At 38.1% G+C, this 25,610-nt stretch overlaps 1 protein-coding gene across 2 annotated transcripts in view; it reads left to right on the top strand.

Annotated features, from left to right (window-relative positions):
• Window positions 1-25,200, top strand: part of LOC112617153 (UPF0538 protein C2orf76 homolog) — a 57,605-nt gene extending 32,405 nt beyond the window's left edge. Inside the window, exons 3-6 of one of the 2 annotated variants that reach the window (XM_025373893.1) lie at window positions 6,177-6,227; window positions 9,943-9,980; window positions 15,765-15,846; window positions 24,865-25,192. In XM_025373893.1, coding sequence (XP_025229678.1) covers window positions 6,177-6,227; window positions 9,943-9,980; window positions 15,765-15,846; window positions 24,865-24,941 — 248 coding nt within the window. In that variant the 3' untranslated portion in view covers window positions 24,942-25,192. Of the gene's footprint in view, window positions 1-6,176; window positions 6,228-9,942; window positions 9,981-15,764; window positions 15,847-24,864 lie in introns of both variants that reach the window. The other variant, XM_025373894.1, reaches the window with a different exon arrangement.
• Window positions 25,201-25,610: the final 410 nt, after the last annotated feature.

The raw sequence follows: 25,610 nt of genomic DNA, 5'->3' as shown, positions 1-25,610 counted from the left end.
CAAAAAAAAAAAAAAAAAAAAAAAAAAAAAAAAAAAAAGAATCTGTGTAATTCGTCATATTAATAGTGAAGAAAAGAAAACTATAAGATTGTTTTAATTGAAGACAGAATCCAAAATCCATTCCTGCTAAAAAACTATTTCAAGCTAGGAATAAAAAGGAACTTCCTCTACCCGATGAAGGGTATTTATGAAAAACTGTTGCCTAACATCATACTTAATGGTAAAAGACCGAGTGCTTTCCTTCTAAGATAAGGAAGCAGGGGCATCTGTTCATCATCACTGCTATTCAGCATTGTAGTGAAGTTCTAGCCAGTTCATTAAGGCAAGAAAATGAAGTAAAAGGCAACCCTGTTTGAAAGGAGGATGTGAGACTGTCATTATTCACAGGCAATATGATTATCTATGCAGAAAATCCTATGAAATCTATACAAATGTTACAAACTGAGCTTAGCAAGGTTATAAGATACTAAGATATAAGATCAGTATACAAGAATTAATTGTATTTATAGTTATAAGCAATGTACAGTGGGAAACTGAAAAAAATGATAAAACATCAAAAAATGAAAAACTTAGGATACATTTGGTAGAAGTGTAAGACTTTTACTCTAAAAACTTTAACTATCACTGAGAGAAATTTAAAGAGCCCTAAGTAAATGGAGAGGTATACTGTGTTCATGGATCAGAAAACTCAAAACTGTTAAGATGCCATGTGTGCTCAAACTGTGGTATTGATTCCAGTTCCAATCAAAATTTCTGCAGGCTTTTTTTTCTTCCTTTCAGATAATACCAAGCTTATTCTAAAACATATAAGTAAAGGCAGAAGACCTCAAATGGTCATAACTCACAAAAAGAAGAAAAAAAGTTGAAGAAATTGCACTAACTGATTTCATGACTTACTGCTATAAAACTCTAGTAATCAGTACTGCATATGTGATATTGGTGTGTAGATAAACATGTACATCAATGGGAAGTGGAGTCCAGACACAGACACACAGATGTGTTAAACTGATTTTTGCTCAAGGTATTTTTGAGGACAGTGTAATTTTCCTAAACAAGGTATTAGGACAATTTGGTAGCCATGTGCAGATAAATGAACCTCAATGCTTACCTCCTACCATGTACAAAAATAACTCAAAATTGGCCAAGAACTAAATGTAAAAGGTAAAACTATAAAACATCTAGAAGAAAACAGCAACAAACCTTAGAGACTTTGATTTTGGTAAAAGTTTCTTAAATACAGCACAATAAGCACAAACTATGAAGGAAAAAAAATCAGTTGGGCTTTAGCACAATTAAAAACTTTTCCTTTTCAAAATATACTGAAAAAAAATGAAAAACCAAACCACAGATGTGGAAAAAATATTTGTAAAACATACATCCAACAAGGAACTATTATCTAGAATAATAACAATTAAAACCAGAACCAAAACCTCTTATAAGACACACAACACAATTAAAAGCGGGCAAAAGATTTGAATGGACACTTCACTGAAGAAGACATGTGTATGGCAGATAAGCACATTAATTAATACCCATCATTAGTCTTTAGTGAAACGGAAATTAAAACCACAATGAGATTACACAACACATCCATAAGAATGACTGAAATTTAAAGGAGTAACTGTAGCAAGTTTTGACTAGGATATGGAAGAACTGAAACTCTCATATACCACTAGGGGGAATATTAAAAGGAACAACCTCTTTGGAACATGATTTATTATTTCTTTCCTTTCTTTTGGAGACAGTCTTGCTTTGTCTCCTCTAAGCTGGAGTGCAGTGGTACAATCATAGCTCACTGCAGCCTTAACTCCTGGGTTCAAGTGATTCTCCTGCTTCAGCCTCCTGAGTAGAGTAGCTGGGACTACAGACACCACCATGTCTTTTTTTTTTTTTTTTTTTTTTTGAGACAGAGTCATGCTCTGTCGCCCAGGCTGGAGTACAATGGCGCGATCTCGGCTCACTGCAACCTCTGCCTCCTGGGTTCAAACGATTCTCCTGCCTCAGCCTCCTGAGTATCTGGGACTACAGGTGTGTGCCACCACGCCTGGCTAATTTTTGTATTTTTAGTAGAGATGGGGTTTCACCATGTTGGTCAGGCTGGTCTCAAACTCTTGACCTCAGGTGACCCACCCACCTTGGCCTCCCAAAGTGCTGGATTACAGGTGTGTCTTTTTTTAATTTTTATTTTTGTAGAGACAGGGTCTCGCTGTGTTGTCCAGGCTGGTCTTGAACTCCCAGGCTTAAGCGATCCTCCTACCTTGGCCCTCCAAAGTGCTGGGATTCCAGGTGTGAGCCCCTGCACTCTGCCAGCAGTTTCTTAGAAAGCTAAACATACACCTAGCGTATGATCCAGCCATTCCACTTCTAGGTGGAATGACAGTATGTGCCTGTGAGGAATGAAAGTAATTTCCTCCACGTGAATGTTCCCAGCTTTATTTGTGATAGTGCAAGATTAAAAATGACCTTTATCTTAAGGAACATGTTTGTTTTATTCTAGTTCCTTTGCAGACATCTTTATGCTCATTTTTGCTAAAGCTCTTATCTCACCGGAGTGTGTCTAATGTCTAATCTGTCTTTCTGTCACTGTGGAAGGTAACTGCTTTAGTTCCCACCCTTCTAAGTGCTGCAGGAGGGGAGTTGAGAGGGCTAGGTTCTGATCTCAGCTCTTGACACCTTGGACTGACCAGGCACTTCTTGAGACCTCAGTGTTCTCCACTGGCAATTGTAGGCATTAAATTATATGTATTCTTTCATGAATGTTTTTGAGCACATGCTGTGTACCAGGCACTAGTTTAGGTTCTGACAACACAATGGAGAAAACGGGCCGTGGTCCCTGCCCTCATGAAGCCAGTTTGTGTTAATTTGCTATGGGCTGGACATGGTCTTAGGTTTTGAGAGGACAGCCCATGTTGTCATCTTGAGGAATTTATAAATTCATAGGAAATAGAGACAAAAATAAGTTAAAAGACAAAACTATAATTGTAAAACCTGTTATGAAGGTAACAATATCAGAGAAGACCCCCACTTTAGGCAGGCTGTCAGAGGAGGTGGCACTTCAGTTAAGATTTAAAGGCAGGAAGAGAATAGGTGCATGCTGTGTCCTGGTCGTCTCTGCTCTCAAAAGTCTGGACTGAACATAAGACTGATTTGATTTCTTCAGTCGTAGACATCTCTAAATGATAATAGCTTCATGGGGCCATCTGTTCTTTACCTCACGGCTTTCTTCAGGGAGTTTCATTGTCTGATTCAGGAAATAAAAATGGCAATACATTAAATGGAATTAATTCTCCTTTCTGATGTTTAATGAATACTTCTTTGGCCCATAATTCACAAATGATTGAGACAGAAGAAGAATAAAATGAAGTGCGTATACTCTTGTAAGCCTAAGCCAGAGGTTTCAAATTGGTGTCTGGCAGGGCAATTCCTGCCTCCAGAGAGGTTTCTTTTGGCCCATAGTGTTTTAAAAGTCAAGAAATTTCACCTAAGCCCTAGACTTGTAGCACTGCCATTTAAATCTTTAAGTGTGGCCACTCCAGGCTCATGTTCCTACAGCACTGATCAGTCAGCACTGACTGGCAGAGCCCCCTTTGATGGGCGCGTGCTCTCAGATCCCATTGCCCTTCCTTGTTTGACCTGCTTCACTCACCTGTTGTCACCTGTCTGGCCCCCGGGTAAATTTATTTGACTATGAATCATCTCAGGGTTTTTTTGTTTTGTTTTGTTTTGTTTTGTTCTGTGTTTAAATATCTCTGCCTGGGACCAGCCTACTGTGAATTGGATCCACTCGTGCCAGGCTGGGTGATTCTGACATGTAGCCGGGTGAGGACCACACTCCTAGGACCGTAGCACTGGCTGGAAATGTACTTTTGTTAACAGCATTCACCACTGGAGCACACGCTGTCATGAGTGGGCAGCTCCTCTTTCACTCTGTTCCTGGAATACCTGCTAGTAGGTGCTTTAAATGCTTGTAACATAAATGAATAAATTCTATTTTAATTTGATATGTATTTGACCTTGAAAAAGCATTTTTAAAAACCCCACATTTCCTGACCAGGTGCTCATGCCTGTAATCCCAGCACTTTGGGGGTGAGGTGGGAGGACTGCTTGAGCCCAGGAATTTTAGATCAGCCTGGACAACCTAGTGAAACCCATCTCTATTTAAAAAAAAAAAAATGCCGGGACTATGGGCATGGTGCTGAGTGCCTGTGGTCCCAGCTACTTGGGAGGCTCAGGTGGGAGGATCGCTTGAGCCCAGAAGGTCAAGGCTGCTGTGAGCATAATCACGCCCCTGCACTCCAGCCTGGGCAACAGAGCAAGACCTTGTCTCAAAAAACCTTCACATTTCCTCATTTAGATATGTGGATTTTTTGGTTTGTTTTTAGTTTTCTTTAGTAGATAGCACATTCATGTGGTTTTAAGATCAAAATGTAAAAAGGAATATAGTGAAAAGTCTCCTTTCCCCTTCTGGTCCCTGTCTGACCAGTGCACCACCCCCTGCCCTCCCTACCCCCAGTCAGCAAGTACAGGCAAATCCAACCATAAATTCTCATTTCATCTCCTTTTTACTCAAAAGGTAGCATCCTAAAAATAATGTTCTGTCATATCTCTTTAGCCTTGACATAACTTGAAGATGTTATCATGTTAGTAGAGAGCTTCCTTCTTTTTCTTTTAACAGTTGAAAAGTACTTTTCATTGTTTGGGCATATTATGATTTACTTAACAAGTACCTAATTGAAGGACATTTGGACTTCTCCTAACATTTTCTGCTGTGAGCAATGCTGCAGTTAATACCCTTCTATGAATGTCATTTTACACGCACACGTGTGCATACTATAATTCTATGATAATAAATTTCTGGCAGGGCACAGTAGCTCACGCCTGTAATCCCAGCACTTTGGGAGGCCAAGACAGGCAGATTGCTTAGGTTCAGGAGTTTGAGACCAGCCTGGACAACATGACAAAACCCCGTCTCTACAAAAAAATTCAAAAAATAGCTGGGCGTGATGGCATGCACTTGTAATCCCAGCTACCTGGGGGGTTGACGCAGGGGGATCACTTGAATCTGGGAGGTCAAGGCTGCAGTGAGCCATGTTTGCACCACTACACTCCAGTCTGGGCAACAAAATGAGACCCTGTCTCAATCAATTAATAAATTCATTCATTCACTCATTCATTCTGAAGTGGAATGACTAGGTGAAGGAGTATATGCATATATAATTTTTATACACACACACACACACACACACACACACACACACACACACACACACATTTCTCTGTTAGGTGTTGTACCAGCAGATCTTATTAATTAAAATTAGTACTGGCATTTGGAATATGTTTTTAAAAGAATATTTACTGTGTTTTGTTTTGTTGTCTTTGCAGAGTTAGAGGAGTTATTTATTGGTTATATGAATTTTGGTAAGAGCAGTAAGATTGTTCCAGGTCATTGGTTTCCACTAACGGTCAAAGACCCATAAGGGGTTCTCAGATTCATATGCTAAACAAACATCAGCTATATATATATGTCTCACACAAGTGTATTAGTATATATTCTAACTATACATAGATACTGTTGTCTTTAATGAAATTAAAAATTCTTTTAATAGTGTTACTAAAGTCTTAGTTCAAATAGTAACAGCTCAACATCTTGTCAATAACTCTAATATTTTAGATGGTGATATGCTTTGTCCGTATCCCTACCCAAATCTTGTCTTGCATTGTAGCTCCCATAATCCCCACCTGTCAGGGGAGGGACCTGGTGGGAGGTAATTGAATCATGGGGGTGGGTTTTTCCCGTGCTGTTCTTATGATAGTGAATAAGTGTCGTGAGATTGATGGTTTTATAAAGGGCAGCTCCCATGCACAAACCCTCTTGCCTGGCCATGTTAGATGTGCCTTTGCTCCTCTTTCACTTTCTGCCATGATTGTGAGGCCTCCCCAGTCCATTAAACATTTTTTTAAATAGATTACATAGTCTTGGGTATTTCTTTATAGCCGTATGAAAATGAACTAATATAGATGGCCCTTGGATTTCGGTGATGTATTCGTCCTGTGTTCTATCAGTTTTTTCAAAGTAACTTAGTCTGTAGATAGAGAAGAGTAGAACCAAAAGACTGTACATATTCCATGAATGTCTATTTGCTTATTGTGTAATAAAAATAATCTTTCTCTTGTAGATGTCCCTTTAAGGACCAGCCTGCCACCACCATTCAGAAATTATAAATATGGTAACCATTTTTTTATTCTTTTAAACTATATATTAATACAATTTTGCATTAGTTTGTTACAAACATATTTTGTTTTCAAAAATGAATTGACTATCTGTAAATAAAAACCAATTTGGAAGTTTATTTAGAAATATAGGAATGCTAGTATGTTGCGCAAATGAATTGTAATAGTAAGGAAGTGACATATTTGCAAAGAATAGCATGTTTGGCAAAACTATGTTTAAAATGAGTTTCTCTGCCAGATAATTAGAAAAGGAAAATGATTGAAGACTAAGAATTAAAAGAAGGGATTTAACATTTTAAATGCCAGTAATTTGAGCATGTTATATCGTAGTTTTATATGTTACAATTGATGATTTAAAAATGGAGTAATAAGGCAAGAAGCTAGATGTCATTCATTATTTGTTATAAAGATGGCACAGTTGTTAACCTTCAGCAGAGGGACACTTACCAATCTTTGAATTTGAGACTTCACTTGAAAGGTATGATGCACCTAATACATATTTCTGTTAATTGATGCAGACATTTTAAAGTATAAATTTTTTATTACCTTAGATTATTTTTTTGGAGTGGCTTTTCATTCTGTTCTCATTTGATAGAACAACTTATGACCTAAAATCCTTTGAAATCACAATCTTCACCGTGTGTATGCATTTTAATATCCAGAAACTAATTGTAAGGTTATAAGGGGTAGTGAAGCAGAAGTTGAAGGCACTGAGTGGAAAGTACTTTGATTTATTGGGCTTAAAGAATTTACATACTCAATATTGAATAAGAGAAAGGAATAAAAAGGATGATTAAGGTAAATATGAAACTTCTCAATTGTGGCTTTCAAGGCTTTCAAAATACAATGTCTTGAAATATAGCCTTAAACTTGAATCAACTTACAGATGCCATTTTAAATTAGAATAGTTACATATGGTTTCCTTTTTCATGGGGTGTGTGTGTGTGTGTGTGTGTGTGTGTGTGTGTGTGTGTGTCTATATGTCTATGTGCAAAGCTGTGTTCCATGGAAGTTCTTTTGAAAGAAATTTTAGATAATGAAAGCGTTAGAATATCCAAGTTGCTAAGCATTATTGTGGTAGATAATGTACCTTTTAGGCTATTCTATCTTATTAACATCCTTCTGTCCTAGTATTTCTATACTGTTCAGATGAATTGGCAGAAAAAATGAATACATTTATCTGTGAAGAAATTCTAGAACCACTCAAGTTTTCGTAGACTTCAAGTGGCTTTGTCTGAACTTGGCTCTTTAACAATCTTCTGCTTTCTGTTGAACAAGGAAGGCTGCAGTGTTATTTTCGCCTGTCATTGTCATCCGAGATTGCCACCTCACAGTCTGAGATTGCCACCTCACAGTCTGCGGGACAGAGCACTTTGTTGGGTGTTAGGGAGTGGAAAGAGTGTGGAGTCAAATTTCAGTTTTGCCTGTTACTGTCTCCCTGCCTTTTGGCAAAGGGCTGGTTCTCTCTGCCACCAAGAGCCTGAGATTTCTTAGAGCCTTCCTCCCATTTAATTGGCATCCACATCTATTACTGATTTACCACGCATGCTACTTATCTTAAATCCCTATCGCCTAGATATGACGCATGAGGGCACACAAAAATGTAGTTGTTGTACAGTGTGGGCTGCTCATCCCTCTCTGTTTCGTAAAGCTGAGTGTGATGCTGCACAAATACAAGATGATATTTTTGTGAGGTTGCTTTCCTCAAGGAATTTGTATTTAGAAAACAATGCCCATAGGTGTTGTTTGTGATCATTATGAGGATGATTTGAAAGAAGCAAGAACAAGGGAAGTAACTTATTCAACACAGAAAGGGACAGTAATACATCTCTTTGCTGCTTTGTCATTTCTCCTTTCTTACCCACTCCTCAGGTCACACCCCTTTCTGTTGGAGAGAAAAATCTGGCAAAAACTTCTCTTCAAAACATTTCTTTTTGTGCTAAATATGTAGCCATTTAGTTGTGTGTTTGCCAAACCTATTAGAGCAGCAGGATTTCTAGTTGAAAGGCTCATTAGCAAAATATATAGAACAGGATTAATATTTAGTAAGGTCAGACTATAGTTTTGCAGGTTGATTGCAACAGACTTTGAGCTCCTGTTATTTAAAAAATTACTATTGGCTTCTCTCACTTGTCTCAAATAATAAACTTATCTACAGTAAGAAAAAGAGCATGATAGGTAATTCAGAATACTAGATAAGCTGAAAGTCAGCTTTGTTTATTTTCTTACACACATTTTAAGCTTATTTTTAGCAATTACGGTTTATTTACATCCCTAATATGTACATTTTACTTAGGTTAGATTTATTTTTATTTCTTAGGAATACAGAGTTATAGTCTGAGGATTATGTTGACCTTGTATAAAAAGTTACAAGACCGGGTGCAGTGACTCATGCCTGTAATCCCAGCACTTTGGAAGCCAAGGAGGACGGATCACCTGAGGTCAGGAGTTCGAGACCTGGCCAACATGGTGAAACCCTGTCTTTACTAAAAATACAAAATTAGCCGGGCGTGGTGGCGGGCGCCTGTAATCCCAGCTACTCGGGAGGCTGAGGCAGGAGAGTTGCTTGAACTTGGGAGGTGGAGCTTGTAGTCAGCCAAGATAGTGCTGCTGTACTCTAGCCAGGGTGACAGAGCAAGACTTTGTCTCAAAAAAAAAAATAAATAAATAAAAAATAAAGAATTGCAATAGATAACTGAAAGATGACTATTTAAAATAATGGGCAAATTCAGAGTGCTAGTTCTTATCTCGATAGCCACCTTATTCTGTATTATTAGAACATAGTTAAATAAGATCTGTTTTAAAAATAGATCCTTTCATTTCCTGTCACTGTTGGAATTCCTTGTTACAACGTGATTGATAGAAATGAGTTTTAGTGTAAGGTTGGGAGTTTATTCAGTAATACATTGTAATCATAATGCATTCATTAAATGGTTAAATAAAAATGAGTGAAGAATTGGAAACTTTCTGAATTTCAACCTGTTGAATGGCTGCGTAGATTATGTAATTAAGGGCTGATTGTTGCTGAATTAGAATTTTACCCAAGTGTGGAGAAGTTACTTACTGGAAATGCACAGTGTAGCCTGACTTCAAGATAAACAAATTAAGGAGTGAAGCTGGGTTTGAATAGAGCAGATTACATGGTGTGAGCCTGTGCAGTATTTGCAAACCAAGAGGCAGATATTGATATTCTTGGGGCATTAGCAGCCTTGTTCCGATTACCTGTGGTCCTAGATACAGTGTTTGAATTCTGAGAGTGGCAACACCTGTGTCATCATTTGCTCTCATCATTGTATCTCGTCTGAGTAGATTTTTTTGAACTGCTTTTGCTAATGTTTATTTTAAGACTTTTTTTTTTTTTTACATTATTTGCTAATCCTGGTCTGTAGTGATTCCAAAAAACAAGATACAGTAATGTGATTTGCTTGTCTTCCATTCTAAGAGAAAATGTGCTGAGTTGACATAAAGTTCTGACACACACTGCTGTGTGTCTAAAGACCAAGGCTTTAAAAGATAAAGATCTTTTACTTCAATTTTAATGATCTACAAAAGTAATTTTTCTTTTACTATATAGTATATTTCTAAGTGAGTCTGGTTATAAAACAAGGACTTACATTTCTCAATTTCATAGCCACCCTCCAATCATTTTAATAATTTGAAAAGAAGTTTAGAATAAACTGTGTAAAAAGATAACTTGCTTTTTTCTTTCAGATACACTAAAGATTATTCATCAAGCGCATAAATCAAAGGTATGTTCCACAGGTACACTATCTGGCACATAGCAAGTAATCAATGTTGGTTGAATTTGTGAATAAGTGAATGAATACCTGTACATCTAAAATATTTCTCATTATAATAGCGCTTTTTATTTTATAGGTACCCTTTCTACTGCCTTGGCTTTTTCATTGAAGAAAAATAAGCTATTTCCCTGTTAGTAGTAGGTCCTTTTTAAAAAAGTGTTAATTAAAAAAAAAGTATACCATATTTTGTTTATCAGGCACACATTTAGCATAAAATAAGCATAAAACTTGGAAAAGTAAATTCAGTTTACAGATAAAAGAAACTGCTTATTATCTGGCAATCCAGTGTCTTTTATTTTCTTAATTCTGTACCAGAACAAAAGGGCCAGAAGCAAACACAAATAATTCACTTGTTCTGATTTGATTCTTGCTGGGTATAAGAGAAGGCACAGAACCGTGGCTCTGGGAGCACACCTTTTAGCTCTACCAAGGCCACGGCCTGCAATACTGACGTTGTCTTGCCTTTCCCAAAGAGAGCTGTTTATGTATGGGTTTGTTGCATGTTTATATTTCTGTTTTTTTACTTTTTTGGAGTAACATTTTTATGAAGCCACAATCAAAGAATTATCAGACAGAGTGATTTTTTTCCTCTTTAATCTCAGTGGCCTTCTATAGAGTCCTCTTTAAAGCAGTAATCTTACTGTATTATATAAACTACTCAAGAACAAGATATTATTTGTCATATTCCAATACCTGGCACAATGCCTGGCTCATAGTAGTTTTTCCGTAACAATTTTTGAATGAAGTACTTATGAATTCATTTTATTTCATTGTCTTCTGTTGTCGTAATTGTACTTCATACACTCAATCACCTTTCAGATAAATGGGTATCACAGATCACAAGAAAATGGCATGAGGGTATGTCTGTTGACCATTGATTGATAACTGCTTTAAAGTTTATTTATTTATTTATTTATTTATTTATTTATTTATTTATTTATTTATTTTGAGACGGAGTCTCGCTCTGTCACCCAGGCGGGAGTGCAGTGGCCGGATCTCAGCTCACTGCAAGCTCCGCCTCCCGGGTTCATGCCATTCTCCTGCCTCAGCCTCCTGAGTAGCTGGGACTACAGGCGCCCACCACCTCGCCCGGCTAGTTGTTTGTATTTTTTAGTAGAGACGGGGTTTCACCGGGTTAGCCAGGATGGTCTCGATCTCCTGACCTGGTGATCCGCCCGTCTCGGCCTCCCAAAGTGCTGGCTTGAGCCACCGCGCCCGGCCTAAAATTTATTTAAAAATTTTTTTGTGGCTTAAAACAGCACACGTTTATTCTCCCACAATTCTGGAGGTCAGAAGTCCAAAATCAGTTTCACTGAGCAAAAGTTAAGGGTTTAGTAGGGTTGGTTCCTTCTAGTAACTTTATTTTTTATACCAAGGATTGTATATGCCAGTTTTACAATATCCGTTGTGAAATGCCTCAAAATGTCATGCTCACATGTGTCTGGGGCTGTGATATGGAATCTGCCCCTTTGATTGGTACTAGAATATAGGGCCACCGTATTTGGACTTCGTCCAATTTCCCTCTTTGGGGACAGGAATGTTTTCAACCTCATTCCTAAAATGTAGAGAATAGGAAATGTCCTATTTTATATTTTTATATATTATATACAATATATTTAAAATACAAATATAAATATAAAATAAAGTTAAAACAATATGCTCTTTGAAAAGGTTGTAAAGCAAAGTGAGTCCCCATTCTCCATTCATTGCTGCATGTTTTACATTGTTTGGCTTTTCATATGCTCATGTTTCCAAAAAGGAGTAAGTAGTAAATTATTCCTTTATCTTAGTGAAGACATAGTTCATCGTGTTCAAATTATCAGTATTATAACATTTTTAGAAATCTGGAAATTATCCTGTCATTGGAAGACAAAACAATCTTAGAATTGTTACTTATATTTAAGACATATGTTTCACACTGGCAGGTTCTAGTTATAAAATTAGGGCTTGTCTTTACAGTTGAACAATGTATTTGTTTAAGGGAGGATTTCCAAAACAATTAAGTCACTTAGAGTGCTTCTGGAATCTAGCTTTATAAACTTTCATCCAAATCATAACAATGCTAGTTAAGATGCCCTGGGGATGGTTCTGCAAGTTTCTACTTCAACTTTTCTAAGGGAAGAGGTCAATATATTTTCACAGATACAGTTTTAAAACTTCAAAGAAACTTTATCCACATGTCCTCATTTGTGCCTTATCCAGCTCACAGTCATTTTTCTCATTTCCAAGTTATTGTTGTCCTTTCATTTTCTATTCCCCATCTGCGGGGCCTGTGGCATTGCTGGCCTGGCCTGTCAGTGTTCCAACTCAGCTATAATTTTAATTTCCTTCATCAGCCAAAAGGAGAGACTTCTAAATAATTCTGTTGTCTTAATGAACTCATTCATAAAAGGCATTTTTCCCATTTCCCTAGTTTTCTGGACTTAGAGACTTTCCTAATTGCAGTTACTACATATCCTCAGAAATTTCTTCCCATTCCAACAATAAAAAGACTGACTGGATACCTTCCCACCATAGCCTCGTGTGTGTGTGTGTGTGTGTGTGTGTGTGTGTGTGTGTGTATTATGGATGTAATCAGTGGTCTGTTTATAAAGTTAGAATAATTTCTATTAAAGATATTGCAATAACTTTAATTTCCATTTTATATGTGGAAGTCATATCCTGGAATAAACTTTATAAGAAATGTGCAGGGTCTTTAAAAAGAAAACTTAAAATGCTGCTGTCTTTCCTCACCCCTCACCACACACACACTTGAAAATATGAATCTAAGCTCTGGGATTAATTTTTCAGACCCATTAAAGTGAACTCCTCTCAAGATCTGTGCATTTTATAGTGTGAAATTGTACTTCAACTTAACAACAAAACAAAACCTGCTATGAGAGTTCCAAAATAAGACTTAAACAGAAATGCTTAGGATATTTTGGATAGGAAGATACAACAGCACAAAATCAATTCTCTCAATTTACATATTTAATGCTGCCCCAATAACACACAATACTTGTGTTTATATGTAAACTAAATAAGCTGATTTGAAAATTAGTATGTAAAAAATACGAATAATCAGGAGAACTCTGAAAAAGAGAAATGAGAGTAATTAGCTCTAACATATAAGACATGTTATAAAACTATAGTAATTAGAACAGTATGGCACTATCACATGAACTGGTAGTTTAAGGGCACAGAATTAAAAGAAAATAGACCCCAATGTGGAAATTGAATGTATGGTAAATATGGCATTTCAAGTTTGTAAAGAAAAGATGGCGGATTCAATAAATAGTACTTGAATAACTGCATAAACATCTAAAAAGCAGCTAAGTTGAATCTGCGTATTTTTCTTTATGCCAAAATAAATACCCCTTGGATTAAAAAATTAAACCCATAGATGAGGATAGAGATGAAACAGATGGAACATGACTTGATAATTTGTTCAAGTTAGGTCCTGGGTACAGGGCAGGGGGTTTATTACACTATTCTGTATCTATTGTATATTTGAAATTCTCCATGATGAAAAATTCAAAAAATGAAATTCATGAAAATATTTGAAAAGAACGTGGAATTTTAAAAATCTTGGAGTGAAGAAGGTCTTTCTAAATATGACAGAAAACTGAGAAACAATGAGACTGATACATTTTACTTCATTCACTAACTTATTTATTCCAAGAAAATTCATTTAACACCTTCTATGTAAAAAAAACAAAACAAACAAACAAAAAAAACACTGAGAAAAAGCAAGGAACAAATAAAAAGTGGGGGAAATTTTTCTAACTTACAGAAAAGGCTGAATTCCTTAGCATATGAAGATACTCTAGACTCTACAACTCTATTGGATAAATTAGCCTACAACTCCATCAAAAAATAGAAAATATTCAGAACTTTGAGCATAATAAAATACAAATTAAGACTATACTTAATCCACACCTGTCAGATTGGCAAGGATCAGAAGGCTTTGCTAACACACTGTGTTGGGAGAGTATGGGAAATAGGGCCTCTCAGTGGTCCCAGTCCTCTCTGGAGAACTAGATAGCTGGTGGATGGGGATTGGGAGGAGACTGACTTTTCACTTCCTATTCATATGTGCTTGGAGAACTTTGTATAATGAGTTATTATACAAAGAATAAAAAAAAAATTATTCTTTTTTTTTTTTTTTGGAACAGAGTCTTACTTTGTTGCTCAGGCTGGAGTGCAGTGGCATGAACACAGCTCACTGCAAACTCTACCTCCCAGGATCAAGATATCTTCCTGCTTCAGCCTCCTGAGTATCTGGGACTATAGATGTGTGCCACCACACCCAGCTAATTAAATAAAACTTTTTTTTTTTTTGTAGAGATGGGGTCTTGCCATCCCGCTCAGGCTGGTCTCAAACTCCTGGGCTCAAACAGTCCTCCTGCCTTGGCCTCCCAAAGTGCTGGGATTACAGACTGTATTATCTGTTCTAAAATGATTTTTTGAGTAAAGTATTTTTTCTTTTAATGTGTGTGCTCTGGAGTTTAAGCCCCTGTGCTCTGCAGTGAATGAGGTCCATGAACCCTGCATGGCGTGGGCTTCGGATTTGGCTGCTGAGAGGCCTTTCCATTGACTCTCTGTCTCAGCTGTATTCTAGAAATAGAATATGTTGCTAAACAGGTGTGTTCTGGTTGACAAGTGGTGCTGTGTGACACTAGTGGTCATCTCTTTGTGCTATTTAGAGGCAGATAGCAACTTTAAATTTTTCACTTGCATTTATGGAGTCTCGCTGGATTTGTAAATATCACTGGAGAGCACTCTTGTTTACCCCCACCCCAAATCACATAGAGAAATATTCCAATTAATGTGACATGGAACCAAATTTTTTTAGCTTGGGCAAGGTTTTTAGATATGTGGACTTATGGCCATTTGAAGTATACTTGTGGCCAGGTGTGGTGGCTCATGCCTGTAATCCCAGAATTTTGGGAGGCCAAGGTGGGAGGATCACTTGACTTCAGGAGTTCGAGATGAGCCTGGGCAATATAGTGAGACCCCGTCTCTACTAAAAACAACAAAAAAATTAGGCTTGGTGGCACATGTATGCAGTCCCAGCTACTCAGGAGGCTGGAGATGGGAGGATTGCTTGAGCCTTGGAGACTGAGGCTGTAGTGAGCCATAATCATGCCACTGCACTCCAGCCTAGGTGACAGAGTGAGACCCTGTCTCAAAAAACAAAACAAAAGAAGCAAGTATACTTGCTTCTCTCAGAAGTCAGACTGGCCAGAGCTGGAAGCTCTGCTCTGTCGCTGACCAGGTTAGGATGGCAGGAGAAGATGATGATGATGCAGCAGCAGAACAGTGACAGCTAAGAGAGAGTGCTCACCCTGTGGCTGGCAGTGCTGAGGATTTATATGCTCCATCCTGTCACCCTTACCACAGGTGATGGGGAAGGAGCCCTCTCCTCCCCTTTTCTACCGACGAGGAAATCGAGTCCTAGAGAGGTCGTGTAGCTTGTTGAGAACACACAGCTGAGTACTGGTGGAGTCTGGATTTGCATCCTGATCTGACTTCATTGCCACGCCACAGGACTCTCCCCAGTGCTTTACGTGGTGCCTGCGCTTGGCAGGACCTCACTGTGCCTCTGTTCACTGCCTTCATTACGGCCTGGGGAGTGGAATCTACTTAGATTATTGCTGTGCTCAAAGTTTTTGAGTCTTTGAGAAGTCTCACCGAACACACCCATGTAAGTACTGATAAAATGCAGATTTTCTTTTTCTTTTTTTTTTTTAGACAAATGAACTTGTGTTGAGTTTGGAAGATGATGACAGACTCCTGCTGAAAGAAGACAGCACTCTGAAAGCAGCTGGGATCGGTGAGGAAGGGGGCCTTGTGTTGCTGGAGGGGAAACACTACCCTGGCCTATGCTGAGGCCTGGCTGATAGTATTTGGATAACTCACTGGAAAGTAAATGCTGCCGTTGGCCCCCCTGACACTGCCCGGTAACTGCTGAGAGGAGGAGGATGAGAATGATGTGCATTCCGATCTCTTGACTGAGGGCAGTAGATGTCTGCTCTCCAAATATGCAGAATATAAATGGCTCTTTTCAGAAGGTATGCTCAGAATTCTCCTGAGGGGCCATTTAAGGGACGAGTTGTTAGTACCATGTCTCCTTACTCTTATCATTGTCACTTGAGCCGATGGTTGGAGAGAAATGGGCATAGTAAGAACTAATGAGGAATAATGCAATGCGTTGTTGTTGGTATCACATGCAGTGTGGTTTCTGATGGTCTTCCGAATCACTCAGGGCCCACCGAGGCATGGAATTTAAAATAGGAGCCTGATGTGTGCAGCTGAAAAGTACCTGATTGGGCCTTCGAGCCTAGAATGTGCATTGGTTTTATTCTAAATAAACGTTATGTGACATATTTTGTGACCATTAGATGTCACTGTTATTCTACGTATATGTACACCTAAAGCTGATCTGGCAGGAGGGGAAGTGGAGATTGTCAGGGAGGTCTGAGTGGTTAAAGGCAGTGTGCCCCTGATACACCTCTGCGGTTGGTGACTGATGCAGTGTCACAAGCCATGCTTCTTCTTAATTATTTATTAATTAATTTATTTTTTGAGACAGAGTCTCACTGTGTCGCCCAGGCTGGAGTGCAGTGGTCCGATCTTGGCTTACTGCAACCTCCATTTCCCGGGTTCAAGCAATTCTCCTGCCTCAGCTTCCTGAGTAGCTGAGACCACAGGTGCGCACCACCACGCTTGGCTAATTTTTGTGTTTTTTTAGTGGAGACATGGTTTCACTATATTGGCCAGACTGGTCTCGAATTTCTAACCTCAGGCGATCTGCCTGCCTCAGCCTCACATTGTTCATAATTATTTATATGCACTTGTTAAGGAACACGTTTAGTAAGGTGCACATTGGGAGCCTGGATTTTTTTTTTTTTAATGAGTATTATTTTTAGTTACTTTAATCACGTATATCAGGAATTTACTTCTGATTGATTCATGTGACTAGCATGAATTCCTGACATAGATCTGAGTTAAACAGGATCTTAAATAGCATGTTGTGAAATCTTAGACTTGATTTCTCTGTTGTCATCTACAATATTTGCTAGAATATTCTTGTCTTTCCATGTTATGAATATGTAAGGTTGTTATTTTGAAGAGTGATTTTAAATTTGGCATTTGTTTCTTTAAATGCTATTATATTATTGTAGCAGGTGGCACCTTTGTGATTGGGGCATGTAGCACCTAGAAGGTAGCCCTGTTTGTTGTTAAAGCATGAAGCATAATGAATATTACAGACTGATATTGATGGGGGTATTGACAGAGAGCTCCATGGAAAACACTGGAAAATCCAAAAACTAAAAAAAAGGTAATATTTCACAGGATGATAAAGTTGACATTTCAAAGAAGTGAGGAAATAATGATTTAGCCAGAAAATTATGTGAAGCCCATTGCCAAAGCATTCAGGAAAATAAAATTCAAACTCTTATCTCATCTCTGTTTTTATTACAAAATAAGTTATAGATGGGTTAAATGTTATAATGTAAAAAAATTTTTAAAAAAGAAAGTGTAGTTCAATAATTTCATAATCTTGGGAAGGAGAAGAGCTTTCCAAGCATGAGCTCAAAGACAGAAGCCATAAAGGGGGATAAGTGATAGATTTGACTATGTAAAAACTAAAAACTGTAAACAGAGTTAAAGGAGAAACTTTGAAAAATATTTGCAGCATATACAACAGATAAAAAAAGTTGTTAGCCTGGGGTCGGACGTGGTGACTCATGCCTGTAATCCCAGCATTTTGGGAGGCTAATGCGGGAGGATCACTTGAGGTCAGGAATTCGAGACCAGCTTGGCCAATGTGGTGAAACCCCATCTTCACTAAAAATACAAAAATTAGTCAGGCATGGTGGCACACGCCTGTAATCATAGCCACTTGGGAGGCTGAGGTGGGAGAATGGTTTGTACCTGGAAGGTAGAGGGTACAGTGAGCTGAGATTATGCCACTGCACTCCAGCACAGCACTCCAGCCTGGGCAACAGAGTGAGACTCTGTCTCAAAAAAATAAAAAAGAAAAAAGAAAAAAAGAAAAAAAGAAAAAAAGAAGACGTTATTAGCCTGCCTTTATAAAGAACCCTTGTAATTACTGTGAAAAAGAGAAATTCTACTGATGGAAGAAATAACTCACATATAAAAAATAGCTCCTTCTCATTAGGAGAGAATGAGGACTTACTAGAAATGAGTACATAGATACTGTTTTATGTAGTAGAGTCCAGTGTTAAGACTCTAGTCTGGGGCTGGGTGCCATGGCTCACGCCTGTAATCCTAGCAGTTTGGGATGCCAGGCTAGTGGATCACTTGAGGCCAGGAGCTCTAGATTAGCCTGCACAACATAGTGAGACCTCATCTCTATAAAAATAAAAATTAGAGTCTAGAGCCAGAGTGCTTGGGTCCAAATCCTGATTCTGTCTTTTACTGTCTAGGTGACCTTGGACAGCAGCAATTATTATAAGATTAGCAGACATGAAAAAAGTGGCATTGTCCAAGGGAGTTCAAGGTGTAGGAAAAATGGAGAGTCTTATACCATCGTCAGGAATGAATATGACCTCGAATTTTCTGTGGGTCAGTTTGACCAATAAGACTTTCCCAAGTTTGAATTTCAGTGATACTTGTTTCTAAGCCAACAGGGACAAGTTGTGACGTTGTGATAGGTCTTCAAGGGGGTGGTGGGGTTAGCCCTGACCTTCCCTTGTATGTGAAGCACTGATGTAGAGCTTGATTTATTGAATAGAAATAGAACATGCTGTGTGGTACCTTTATGGTTTGGGTTTTGTTTTTGTTTTTGTTTTTGTTTTTGTTTTGAGACCAGAGTCTCACTCTGTCACCCATGCTGGAGTACAGTGGCACAATCTTGACTCACTGCAGCCTCCACCTCCTGGGTTCGAGCAATTCTCCTGCCTCAGCTTCCTGAGTAGCTGGGATTACAGGTGTGTACCACCACGCCCAGCTAATTTTTGTATTTTTTAGTAGAGACAGGGTTTCGCCATATTGGCCAGGCTGGTCTCAAACTCCTGACCTCAGGTGATCCACCTGCCTTGGCCTCCCAAAGTTCTGGGATTACAGGTGTGAGCCACTGTGCCCGACCCCATTCTTATTTTAAAATGTTTAAAATATACATGTAAGATTATTGTTTATGTGTATATGGAGAAAAGATCATATGCCAAAATTATAGAAATGGTTTCTTGAGGTGGTGGCATTGCCGGTAATTGATATTCTCCTTTGTAATTAAAGGACCTTTTTTTTTTTTTAAGTATAAACCCATGAAGTTGGGGAAAGTCAGTTAGAATGAAGGCTATGCATTTTGCTTGCTTTCTGGCCTTCTGTAAGCCACTTATCATCTCTGAAACTCTATTTTGTTTTCTGTAAAAATAGGAAGAATGAAACCTATTCTAGAAGGCTGTCATAAGGGTTGTGTAAAACAATGAAGGCATCGGGAGTGATGTGTGTAAAAGGCCCTCAAGAACAACTGCTTTGTCTGGAAACCGTCCTGGAGGAGGCAATTGGCAAATGTTTTGACTTTACTAAAATATTGAGTTGTTGGTCTTGTGATTAATTTCAAACCGACTTATGTAATGAACCATCTGTAAAGGTGAGAAGCAAATCCCTCTTTTTGTCCTCTTACTTTAAGGCTATTGGTCCTGGATTAGAGTCAGATTCTTTTCCCAGATTCTCCACTCGTTTCAGGGTGGTATGAGGACTCCAAACGTCCCTCCTAACTCCAGCAAGCCAGCAGCCCTGGGCTCAGGGTGATTTGGGTCCCTGCAGGGAGCGATTTTCTCTTTGTTATCTAGAGTGGTGTTGCTGTGCTCTTGGGGACAAGCTGAGGTTATACCTGGGGAAGGAGATGAGGATACCTGGAAAGCAACAAAAAATTCTAAGTGAGAACTGAGTTGTGAAAATGATACTTAAAATGTGATTTTTTTTTTTTTTTTTTTAAGACAGACCTCACTCTGTCGCCCAGGCTAGAGTGCAGTGGTGCGATCTCGGCTTACTGCAACCTCCGCCTCCCAGGTTCAAGTGATTCTCCTGCCTCAGCCTCTGAGTAGCTGGGATTATAGGCATGCACCACGCCCGTCTAATTTTTGCATTTTTAGTAGGGATGGGGTTTCACCATGTTGGCCAGGCTGGTCTTGAACTCCTGACCTCAAGTGATCCGCCCGCCTCGGCCTCCCAAAGTGCTGGGATTACAGGCGTGAGTCACTGCGCCCGGCCTGAAATATGTGATTTTTCTAGGGAATTTTCCCTCTCTCAGTGCCATGTTTGATGAGATTTTTAAGAGGTTTAAGAGAAGAATTCGAAGTCATCTCTGCCTCCCCCTTTTCACCACCTGATCTTGCTGTAGAGCCGTCACTCTGCGGCCACAGCCCGTTGCCATGGAATAATACCAGGGTAACAAATTTATCATTAGGACTTTTCTGCAGTAGTCATGAAAAGAAAAGAAAGGCTGCAGGTGGGGAAATTAGGGAAAAAAAATGTTTGAAGATTTCTTTTCTCACGGAGAAATTCTCTAGTTCATCCTTTGGCTTTTTCTCTGCAGTGCAGATCCCGATGGAACATTCTACACCTGACGTCAGTGGAAGTTTTTGCTTGTGGACTCAGTACGGAAAACACGTACTTAAAAGAGATTTGCTCAGTAGAAGCAAGAAGAGACTTTTACCTAGAAATGTTACTTATAATTTAAAGATTGTTTTTACCTTGTTGTCAGCAGTTGTAGTTTTATGGACTAATTCCCCTAAGTAATAAATTTACTTGTAAGGGTTTTTTTTTTTTTTTTTGGAAGTGTTATTTTCTCTCTTTCATTTTGCTACATTCTACTACTGTTGTCTTTGGAATCTGGTCTGGTTTAAGAGAGAAATTGTGACTGGGTAACTCTTCCAAAGCCAGTTGTGTTTCATTGGAAATATTTTAAAACAAGATACAGTGGCCAAACTGTAAGTGTTTATCTGAGGGAAGCATTCTCGGCAAGCCAGGTCTTGTAATAATTCCAAAACTCCCTCGTGGTTTGTTTTCATTTTGCGTGTCACTTCTGTCATCTGCCCCCAACCAGATCCCTGTCGTTCACGCCTCGCCTCTTTGGGTGATCTTGTCTGTACAGCTAATATTGTGGGATTCTGTGGCTCCCCCTTTTCTTTCAGGATCATGTTTGATTTGTGTGTCCTTAAGGTGTGGGTCCCCTTCCCTTTCTTCTTCTGGGTAGCAATATTTTAGGTCATGCGTGTTTTCTTCCTTCGACAGTATGTTATGGTGGCCGTTTTTCACTCTTACATAGAAACAGTGATAGTCTGGTTACTCGGTAATGTGGGTGTTGGACTCGGGAAACTGGGGGTTTCCAGAAGCAAGACTTAGAGTGAACCTCTGTGGAGTGCTTTCCTTTTTACCTCCCCACACCATGGTGGAAATTACAGACATGTACCCAGTCTAGCAAAGACTGAGATTTTTTTTTTTTTTGGCTAGTTGTTTTCTTCAAACTGTAGTTTGAAATCTTCTCTGCCAGCAGATCTAAAACAATATTTGAAGCAAGCCACGAAATAAAAGGCACAGCACTTGGGACCTCTGTTGGTGGTGAAAACTTAGAAATATAACTCAGCTGCGAACACAGCTTTGAATGATTTGTAGATGAGGATTTTGTGACATTTGGGAGGATAGGTGATACTCCTCAAGTGGGAGAGAGGGGGAAACTTCGTCCTTTTGGTCTCAGATTGCCACAGAAGCCACACCTCACCCTTCATGTATTTTTTTGGTCAACAGTCTGTGGTTATTGTCACAAGGCAGCCTCCCTGATCGTGGATTTTCTGTACCACAAAGTCAGTGTGCCTGTCTCAGGCTCCTTTTTCCAGACAACAGGGGCTGCGCCTCATATTACATTGGTGCTGACTAGCACAAGGCTGGGGACTCAGAACATATGGATAAATCCTTGTTGATGATGAGTTTATTGAGATAAATTAGTTGAAGAGTTTAAATACATTGCATTTAATTTTTCTTGGGATTTTACACTTAAAATTGATCTTATATTCTTTCATTTAAAGTCATTATCATTATGTTCCTTTTAAAGTTGTGTATGTCTGTCTGGAAGCATTATAAAATTATTAATTTTATATCCAAAGTTTGAAAGCCCTGGCTTGTGTTTATTTCATTAAACTTGAACATCAGTATTAAAATGATCCTACAAATGTATTTGGAGGGTTCTCTGTTTCATTTGATAGTAAGACGAAGGGATGAAGTGGCAGTGTATTTATTGGATTTTAGATTGCACATTCATTTCAGATTCCCATGCCAAGGCACTCTGCACCTGACTGCACTGCCGCCTGCAGCACATTTAATTTAAAATCAGGTGCCCTGGGGGACCAGCACAAGGTAGACTTCCGGAGGGTTCATCCCCAGCCAGTTTTAAAGGAGCCATTTTAAATAGTATTTGGGAAGCAGGAATTTAAGGGATAATGGTGGAAAGAGTAATTATGTAGAGGTCTTAAAAATCATTTATAATTGGTTTTCACGTAAATTGGCAAATGAATTTGCAGTATAAGTCCCTGAATTCATTCTCTCAAACATTTTCCACAGAGTTTTACAGATATAAGAAAACATCATATTCTACTTCTGCTTAAGGACCACATTACTAAAATTTAAAACCCATTTAATGTTTTACTTTTGAATGTTCAGAGTAAATTTTAATTTGTGTGTTTTCTGGTTTGTTAAGGGTGAAGAAATTTTTAAGTCAACCTGAAGTATTATAGTTTAACCCATTTGTTTACCTAGATTTCCTGAAAAAAAAGTACAGTCATCTGAAAATAAAATCTTTACACTGCAGATTCTCATTCGGAGTCTACATTATGAGAGCTAGCATAAATGCCCTATGTAAATAAATGGATTGATGTTTAAGTTAACTGGACCCAGGAGAACCTATGTGTCAAAACAGAACTGCTTAGTCCTTGCTTCCCATCAGCTTCTCTGAACCTACTATTGCTGAAGAGCCACACAACATATTAGTTTCTCAGAAGGGGTTCAGATAAATGTCAACTGCAGTAAGTGAAAATTGTAATTACAGTTAGTGTGGATTGAGCAAAGTGCTGTGTGGGCAAAGCACTGTGTAAAGTTCTGTATGTAAATAGCACATCACAGATAAAACCTTGCTCTGTGATTATTAAGAACAGGGTGTCTTTTGCTCATTTTCCATTAGAAGGTTGATTAGAATCACTTGCAAATTATATAAGTCTTCCTCTGGGCATGCTTCCCTTCAAAAAAGGAAACCCCAGGAGCTTTTTGTATAAAGGATAGATTTCCAAATATCTTTGAATATTGAAGTTTTTGAAGCTCCCTTTCTTGATTTTCTTTTTCCCACTGATTCCAAGTGTGGAGTCTTTTTACCTATTCTTTTAGATGCCACTTTCTTGTAAAATTTAACTGTACCTTAACTTACTGTTTGCACAGGGTGCATCTTTTCACAGCCCCTCCTTATTGATCTCCAGTTTCTCTCTGCTGTATTCCCCACAGGCTCCTTGTCATGCGAGGCTGCAATCTGATTTTCATCTCCTCAGATTAAATTTAATCTTGAAGATATAGTAAGGACTGGAATGAGGATCTGTGACTATGGCTGGCTTTATTTTCTTCTTTTGACACTTGTTTATTTTCTGTAATGAGCATGGGTAGCTTATGATTAACAAACATTAAATTTGATATTCTTGAAAACAGCAAAAACATTTTTAATGAAATGGCATGCTAATCTCATTAATTTCATTGTTTTGTGATAAAGTCTAATGATGAGATGAGAGCTGTAAACTAAGAGACCAGTAGTAATCCTTGGCACCCTTTCTTATTATCCTATTTATTTGACTTGGAGAGTTTTACTTGTCTGTTTTTAGAGAGTATGTTAATTGAGTACTCAGTATTCATTACGAATAATCTTGACTGTTTTCTTGTGAAGATTCTGAAGGCCCTTTTGCTCTTTCTGTAAAAGCCAAGCAGACTGTATTAACTTCTGCTTTAATTTAAAAAACGAATGTGGAACTTGTTGGCACAACACCTTAAAGAATTGCATGTTTAATAATTGGAAGGCTTTCCATCAGATTTGTCTCTAGCCTGAATTAATAATGTTGCTGACTTACTGTTTTAGAAGACGCAGTCCTTGACCTGCTAGGTTGAAAGAATTGTGACTGCTCTGAACCTTCATGGGTCCTTTAGCAGTGCCATCTCCCCTGTGAATAATTAGAGGTATTTGAAGGTATTGAGGTAGCAGCCAATTTGTGTCTTTCACTTTGCATATTGTTGAAGCCGCATGAATTAATCATAAGCAGGGCAAAAAATTAACTTCTTCAGACACATATTTTGATGGGTCATGAGGGAGAATGTAAAGTGATCTGTAAAATATTCTACTGATCCTCTAAGTATTAAATTATTATACCTACAGGCTAATTTCAGGGGGGAAAAAGAGTTTTCCTTCCCCTTCCTTCAGTACCTGAGTAGCATATTTGAGAAAAAAAATCAAGGTTTTTTATTTCCTAGCACTGTAAAGAGTACTACAAATGAGCAATTTTATGATTTCCTGAAAACCAGATTCTTGCATTAACTCTTGATTTTAATTTTTGGGTTTTTTTTTTTTTTTTTTTTTACTTTTAAATCATTTGAGCTTTCAATTCTTAAAACCTCACCTGAAACTTCCTATTGATTTGGTAAAATTCATTGCCAACCCAACAAATAACTCATCTTTTTTACTTTAGGCATCTGAAGCTATTCTAAAATACCGAATCAAAGTCATATGGATTTCCATACTTGTTTAAAATTTAGATTTACATTGAAATCTTGTTTTCTATTTTCTGTTTTTTTTCAGCCAGTGAAACTGAAATTGCATTCTTCTGTGAAGAAGATTATGAGAACTACAAAGCTAATCCCATTTCATCCTGGTGAAAACATCTCGAGGGCTTCCTTTTTGCATACCTGTATTAAGCTTTCTATTCCACTGCTGAGTTTGTGAAATTGACAAACAAATCTTAAAAAATTAATCCCAGGCTCTACTCTTTGAGCTAAAATCTGGTGATTTCTTTCTCTTTAGGTCTTTCTTTCCTTCCCTCTTTCTTTTTCGTTGTTGTTGTAAAATAATATATTACGAGAAAAACATTTGATTTTTTTAAAGGGAAATAAATTGTTATTAAAAATTATCGTGGAATATTGATTCTTAAATTATCATTTATTTTCTAAAATTAGGAATTATTTTGGTGACTTGCATGTTGAGTTCCTTAAAAAGATTGTAAGACTAAGATCATACTGTTTATTTTATATTTTTTCTGTAGTTTCTAATTAGAGCAACTGTTACTATCTGTGGCTACCAGAAATTCTGAATTTCTTGACCCTCATGGCTACCTTTTAGCTCAGGGTGTGTGATACATACCACCGTATGTGCAACTGAATTGTGTATATTTTAGGGAGGTTTTATGATGTAGGAAGGTTACTTTTTTTTTTTTTTTTAAAGTATCGCAGCCTATACAAGTAATGTTGCTGATTTTTTTTTTTTTCTTTTCTTTCTTGAGCTGTGTTTTCCATCTTTAGGAGCAAACTGTCATAGAACCAAATTCATTT

Source organism: Theropithecus gelada, unplaced genomic scaffold (assembly GCF_003255815.1).
Source record: "Theropithecus gelada isolate Dixy unplaced genomic scaffold, Tgel_1.0 HiC_scaffold_15884, whole genome shotgun sequence".
Classification (NCBI taxonomy): domain Eukaryota; kingdom Metazoa; phylum Chordata; class Mammalia; order Primates; family Cercopithecidae; genus Theropithecus; species Theropithecus gelada.
This window is presented reverse-complemented; position numbering and strand designations above follow the sequence as displayed.